At 40.7% G+C, this 7,401-nt stretch overlaps 1 protein-coding gene across 2 annotated transcripts in view; it reads left to right on the top strand.

Moving 5' to 3' along the window:
- CPM (carboxypeptidase M) overlaps positions 1–7,029 on the top strand; it is a 110,107-nt gene extending 103,078 nt beyond the window's left edge. For both annotated transcript variants that reach the window (XM_011976602.1, XM_011976601.1), the window contains 2 exons: positions 2,979–3,127; positions 5,413–7,029. In XM_011976602.1, coding sequence (XP_011831992.1) covers positions 2,979–3,127; positions 5,413–5,655 — 392 coding nt within the window. In that variant the 3' untranslated portion in view covers positions 5,656–7,029. The remainder of the gene's footprint in view (positions 1–2,978; positions 3,128–5,412) is intronic.
- The last annotated feature ends 372 nt before the right edge of the window (positions 7,030–7,401 follow it).

The raw sequence follows: 7,401 nt of genomic DNA, 5'->3' as shown, positions 1-7,401 counted from the left end.
CTGAGTAGCTGGGATTACAGGCACCCGCCACGATGCCCAGCTAATTTTTTGTATTTTTAGTAGAGACGGGGTTTCACCGTGTTAGCCAGACTGGTCTCGATCTCCTGACCTTGTGATCCACTTGCCTTGGCCTCCCAAAGTGCTGGGATTACAAGTGTGAGCCACCACGCCCGGCCTCTATTTCATCATTATATCCAATGTTAAAGGATGGTGTAATGTTAGCCGGGCACGGTGGCTCACGCCTGTAACCCCAGCACTTTGGGAGGCTGAAGTGGGCGGATTATTTGAGGTCTGGAGTTCAAGAGCCTGACCAACATGGAGAAACCCTGTCTCTACTAAAAATACAAAAAAGGCTGGGCGTGGTGGCGCATGCCCGTAATCCCAGCTACTTAGGAGGCTGAGGCAGGAGAATTCCTTGAACCTGGGAAGCGGAGGTTGCAATGACCTGAGATCGTGCCATTGCAGCCTGGGCAACAAGAGCGAAACTCCATCTCAAAAACTCCATCTCAAAAAAAAAAAAAAGGTGTAATGTCAATTTCAATGATAGCTTTGCTTCGTTTTTTATGCACTTGATTTTCTTCAGTTTGTTTGGTTTTGGCGAAGTCAACAAAAAATACAAAAGATGCCAACAGACACACCATCCAGCACAAGCAACCTTGCTGAAACGCATGGATTTTCTAAGTGGTAGGAAGACTGTAAACTAGCTCAGAGCCCTGAAGAAGGAAATAATATGCATAGCTTCTTCCCTCACATATTCCTGCTTTGTGGAACAAAGTTGAAGTAAGACTCCAGAAATTCATCTAATATATGCTTTTCCCCCTGCATAGTTTTTCTTAATCCAAATAAGAGGAAAGGAAAGAAAGCCAGACCTGGTGGCTCACACCTATAATCCCAGCACTCCAGCACTTTGGGAGGCCAAGGTAGATCACATGAGCTCAGGAGTTCAAGACTAGCCTGTGCAACATGGCGAAACCCCACCTTTACAAAAAAATACAAAAATTAGGCAGGTGTGGTGGTGTGTGCTTGTAGTCCCAGCTACTTGGGAGGCTGAGGTGGGAGGACTGCTTGAGCCTGGGAAGTCAAGGCTGCAGTAAGCCCTGATCACACCACTGCACTCCAGCCTGGGTGGCAGAGCAAGACCCTGTCTGAAAAAAAAAGAAGAAGAAGAAAGGAAAGAAAGAATTAATGTTTGTTGATCCTCCTGTTCTGTGTTACTTACATTTAATCTTCACAACCATCCTGGGTGGTGGTATATTATCCCCATTTCATAGGTGATAAAATTGAGGCTTGGGAATGTTTACTGACTTGAGAACTAGAATTCAAATCAAAACCTGACTGGTTCTTTCTGTCACACCAAGCTATGATGATGGGTACACGCTATGCTTATCACATATCAAAGGACCTCCTAAGGGGGGCACAGTGTAAATAGCTCTTCAAAATAATGCCACTGAGGCTGGATGTGGTGCCTAACACCTGTAATCCCAGCGCTTTGGGAAGCTTAGGCAGGTGGATTGCTTGAGCCCAGGAGTTCAAGACAAGCCTGGGCAACATGACGAAACCCCACCTCTACAAAAAATACATTAATTAATTAAATAAAACAGAATAATGCCACTGAAACCCAAGGAATAAATGCATTATCAGGTTACCAAATTATTACCAGTTTATGATTGGGTACTACCTAAAGATCAAAAGGATATGTATCAAGCAGTAGAAATAAATATAAATGGAACTGTGTTTAAAAAAGAGGCCAAAGAGGAACACACGATGTGAAAATAGAAGTTTACATCGTTGTATAGAGAAAGGGAGAAGGAAATGTGGCATTTTCCTCCTCAGGAGGCAAAAAATGAAGAGTCAGGAATTAAATAGGAAAGAAAGTATAATAAAAGGCAACCTAGGTTAGATAGAAGTTTGTTTAAAGTTCAAGATAAATATTGTTTTGCTAAATGCCAACATTTTTTTTTTCATTTTAACCATTTCTGGGGGAAACTGTTATGTGTGCCTCATATTTTTCTGCCCTAATAAATAATTATTGAGCATACCTGTTTCGGGAGAGTTCAAGGTCGCCTTACTATTGTAAGAGAACTTACTTCATTCTCATTTACGTTATTGGGGGCTTAGGCAGCTTCACCTTAAGGTAATATGATTTGACCCTGGAGTAAACAAACTAGACGTGAAATGTAGGATCTAAAATAAGAAAGGTCTTAAAATATAAATGGCCTTTTAAAAACCGTACTCCTGAAATTTTGAGAGGGGCTCTGGAGACTATCATGGGTTGACGGCTAGCTGGGCCACTTTGTTGGCTGTGTGAGCTTGAGGAGGTTATTTTAATAAGCCAGAGCCTTCGTTTTTTTCATCTGTAAAATCATGATAATAATTGATGACACAGAGCTGATACGAGAATTTAATGAGAAAATGCACATTTAGCAGTTAGTACAGAGCCTGGAATATACTAAGTGCTCAATAAATACTGGCTGCTGTTACTGGTCCATCGATTCTAGGCTTCCAGGAAGCCTTGGGATTATAATTTTGCTTCCCATGTAGTTTGACCACAAGACAAAACTATTGAGTCCCTTGCGTAGGTAAATATTTTGTTGTAACTAATACATTGACACCGTTTTTATTTAGGATTTTATGGAATCCACCAGTGGTTGTAATAGTTTGGTGATTGAGTAAATAACTTGGAAGTGACAGGAATGGATCTTAGGTTATCATCTGTGTTCTCTCACTGTGATAATACATGCTGATATAAATGGACTGTTCAACAACAAACAAATTTAAGCTATAAATCAAATTAGTAATTTTGACTATATTTTAAGTTACATCAAAAAAAAGTTTTCTTTTCCCTCTCTAACACTTAATATTAACTCAAAAGTGAGTTAGCTAATAAATATTGCATATATTGTTCTTAAATATTTACAAGAAATTTTTATATGCCATAAAATATGGCATTAATATTTAATTTTATTTTTGTCTTGCAGGTGTAAAGGGTCAAGTTTTTGATCAGAATGGAAATCCATTACCCAATGTAATTGTGGAAGTCCAAGACAGAAAACATATCTGCCCCTATAGAACCAACAAATATGGAGAGTATTATCTCCTGCTCTTGCCTGGGTCCTATATAATAAATGTAAGTATGCAATGCTAGTTATTGTTATTAAAATATTATAGAACTCATAATACCTATTCACCCAGAAGGAATCCAAAATAAGTCTAGGAAGTTCAAAAGTAGATCCATCAAGACAGAAGGAAAGGATAGTGTCAGACTTGCAATTGGAGTGAGTGGAAGAGGTGGAAATTATAGGGAAAAAAATATAAAAATTCATATTTTTTCCCTGATGGCAATTATTTTTTTAAATAGAAGCCAAATCCTATTTCTTGTGATATCTTTCATGATTAAAATGTAACCTCATTAATAAAAAAGAATAAGCAATGTAGCAAAGGTAGTTTATAGTTTCCTGGAATACAATATAACACCCATTCCATGGCATACACTTTCTACTATAAAAAATGAATTGGGAAAAGTTCCTTAAAATTCATTTTATAAGTGAAATCTGATCCCCAAATTTTATCACTATATTCAGCAAATGATAGACATATTTTGCAGCCCTTTTTTCAACTGATGCAAGTAAAATTTCAGTTTTTAATTCCATAAAACACATATTTCTGAGTCATTTTATCCTAAGACAGGAAGGCCTGGACAAATCTGAGCCTGAGTGGATTTATGTGAAAGAACTAAATGAAGAAGTATTGATTTAGTTGGCCAGATTTTGCCTCTTTCTCTTTGATGTGACTTTCTCTGAGAAATCAAAGATTCTTCTACTTTGCTTAGTGGGTCTCATGCCAATGACAGCAGTCATTCTAGATAGAGCTAATCCTGGGAGAAGATAGTCATCTATTCTGTCGTGAAAACTGAGTTGGCATTTTATTATTTCATCTTGATGACATCATGGAAAAAACATGGTTTTTAGTTTATAAAATTCAGAATTCAGAGCCTCCCTGCTCCGTGGGTTCTCCCCAAGGTGCCTGGATATGAGGCTTATCAATTGCTAATGCTTTTAGGAATTTCTACCCCTACTGAGAAAATGGACAGAGCTTGAAAAATCTCAACTCACTGTGAATCTTTGTCTAAAAAGGCCCTTTATTTTCCTCCTATTTACTGTGATATTTCTATTCTATTTAAAAATATGGTTTTCCTTGTAGTGAATCTAATTACTTGCATGCAACCTCATAAATAAGCCACACCTTTAGAATAAAGTTATGAATTGTTAATTTCCCATTAGTTAGGCTAACACAGTACACAATGACTGTAGGTTATTAGTTCTGGGACAAGATTTGAAGGTAAGACTCTGGACATTGAAATGAATGTGTAAAATACATACCAGTGAGTGGTTATGTAAATGTCATTCCCCATTTTTTCCCTTCTCCACCATATATAATAAAAGCATTTCTCAGTAGACATTGCCTGTAGTTAGTTTAGCATTTGTCTTACTTGTCCTGATCATTTCCTCCACTAAAAAATAAAAACAAACAAATAAATAAAAATGCCTAACCGAAGATGCAGGCTGATATGAACAAAACCAGGTAAAATCAGCCTAACTGAAGATTCGGGCTGATATGAACAAAACCAGGTAAAAATCAAAGCTTTTAAAGGAGGCTGGGTGTGGTGGCTCATGCCTGTAATCTCAGCACTTTGGGAGGCTGAGGCAGGTGGATCACCTGATGTCAGGAGTTCAAGACCAGCCTGGCCAATGTGGTGAAACCCCGTCTCTACTAAAAATACAAAAAATTACCTGGGCATGGTGCTGTGCACCTGTAATCCCAGCTACTTGGGAGGCTGAGGTAGGAGAATCGCTTGAACCTGGGAGGCAAAGGTTGCAGTGAGCCAAGATTGAGCCCCCGTACTCCAGGCTGGGTGACACAGTAAGACTCTATCTTAAAAAAAAAAAAGAAAGAAAAGTTTTTAAAGGAAGCAATAGACTTGTAGATCAGCTGAAAAATTAGTAAGTTGAGAAAATAATTCTACTTGTAAATAATCTTGATACAAGGAGGATGTTAAATACACACTTGGGACAAAGGAAAACAGTTAACTCTTTACCTTTGTGCCCCATGAAAAGGATGGTGGCAGAAACATCTGCTGCTTCCTTCTTTTGACTTACATCGCCAGATAAGGTACCTGTCTGTCCTTATTGCATTTTGTAATTCTTGGCAACGGCATTCACAACACCAGTCTCTGTCAACAGGCATTGGATAACTCAGCCTGCAGGACCAAATCTGTTGCTGGCCCAGAGGTCTGGCAGATGGTTACATGCATTGCACAAAGGCTGCATTTTAGTGGTGGATATCAGTGTTTTCAGTGTGGGCACCACGAAACATCTTAAGTCACTCATATAATTGTCTCTTGTTTCTTCTCAGGTTACAGTCCCTGGACATGATCCACACCTCACAAAGGTGATTATTCCAGAGAAATCACAGAACTTCAGTGCTCTTAAAAAGGATATTCTACTTCCATTCCAAGGGCAATTGGATTCTATCCCAGTATCAAATCCTTCATGCCCAATGATTCCTCTGTACATGAATTCGCCAAGCCACTCACCGGCAACAAAGCCTAGTCTGTTCTTATTTTTAGTGACTCTTTTGCACATATTCTTCAAATAAAGTAAAATGTGAAACTCTAACCCACATCACCACCTGGAATCAGGGATTGCTCACTCCAGGTTACTGCAACCCCAGCTCACTTTAGTGGGACCTTGACTGGAGAAACTCCACGATCTTCCTGAAGAAGAGAAATGGATGTTTCCAAATTCCATAGTAAGCAATATGTGGTGATAATGAAAGGAATGATTCAGTCTTGATGATGAATGGAACACACTTACCTAACAAGTACTGCTCATTTACACTCAAATTAATCTTGAAGTAGTCTTGAAATTTGTAAAAAAACCTTGAGAAGCAAAAAAGTGCCTGCAAAAAGAAGATCATTTCGTATACAGAGAACCTGATGAATATAAGCAATGAAGATGAACATTTATTGATCTTCTACATACAAGACGTCACCATGAGGCCAGGTGCAGCGGCTCACACCTTTAATCCCAGCACTTTGGGAGGCCAAGGTGGTCGGCTCACCCTGAGTCAGGAGTTCAAAACCAGCCTGACCAACATGGTGAAACCCCATCTCTACTAAATATTAGCGGGGCGTGGGTGGCAGGCACCTGTAATCCCAGCCTCTCGGGAGGCTGAGACAGGAGGATCGCTTGAACCCTGGAGGTGGAGGTTGCAGTGAGCCAAGATAGTGCTACTGTACTCCAGCCTGGGCGACAGAGTGAGACTCTGTCTCAAACAAAACAAAACAAAAAAACACCTCACCATGAGTGCTATATGTGAAGAGATACTAAGTGCCATATATAATAAGTTCTCAGAGAAGGGAGAGATGATCATAGGACTGGGAATTGTTTTGCAAATGTTCTAGGAGACATGAGAGAAAATACGTAACTATGTCTCAGTGGCCCGAGAAAATACAGGCCCGAAGGGATAAGATTGTGTCTCTCTACAGAGCCTCAAAACATACAGGTCAATTAAGTAAGCTCCTCCCCCTCCAGAGCCAAGTGTCCCTAGCTTTTGGCACCTGGATGCCACAGTCCTCTGTTAGGCTGATGACTCCAAAGGTGTAACTCTAGCCTCTTGCCTGAGCTTCAGGCTCACGTCCCACTGCCGACTGGACACATCCACCTGGATGTGACTCACAGGTACCTCAAACCCATCATGTGGAGCTCCTCATCCTGTTCCCCCTAGAGCTGCTCTTCCTGCTGCATTCTCTCTCTCAGTTACTAGGACCACCAAGCTAGGAACCTGGGAGTCATCCTTGATACTTTCTCTTCCTCCTTAATCCTGTGTATTCAGCAAGTAACTAAAAGTTGGTGTTGGCCGGGCACGGTGGCTCACGCCTGTAATCCCAGCACTCTGGGAGGCCGAGGCAGGTGGATCACTTGAGGTCAGGAGCTCAAGACCAGCCTGGCCAACATGGCCATCTCTGCTGAAAAAAAAAAAAAATACAAAAATTAGTCGCGTGTGGTGGCACATGCCTATAATTGTAGCTACTGGGGAGGCTGAGGCAGGAGAATCACTTGAACCCAGGAGGCAGAGGTTGCAGTGAGCCGGGATTGCGCCATTGTACTCCAGCCTGGGCGAAGAAGCAAAACTCTGTCTCAAAAAAAAAAAAAAAAAAAAGATTGGTGTTAATTATAAATATTGACAAATTCTGCTCTCTCCTCTCCATGGTTGTCAACACTGCAAAGTTGAGACCTCGTATCTCACCCACACTGCTGCAACAGCTTTACTGGTGCCTTGCTCCCAGCCTTCTCCTCCTCGGTCCATCCTCCACACAGCGCTGGGGAAGAGGAGCCACTG

Source organism: Mandrillus leucophaeus, unplaced genomic scaffold, assembly GCF_000951045.1.
Source record: "Mandrillus leucophaeus isolate KB7577 unplaced genomic scaffold, Mleu.le_1.0 Scaffold169, whole genome shotgun sequence".
Classification (NCBI taxonomy): domain Eukaryota; kingdom Metazoa; phylum Chordata; class Mammalia; order Primates; family Cercopithecidae; genus Mandrillus; species Mandrillus leucophaeus.
Note: the sequence above shows the minus strand (reverse complement) of the source record. Positions and strands in the feature narration are given on the sequence as shown.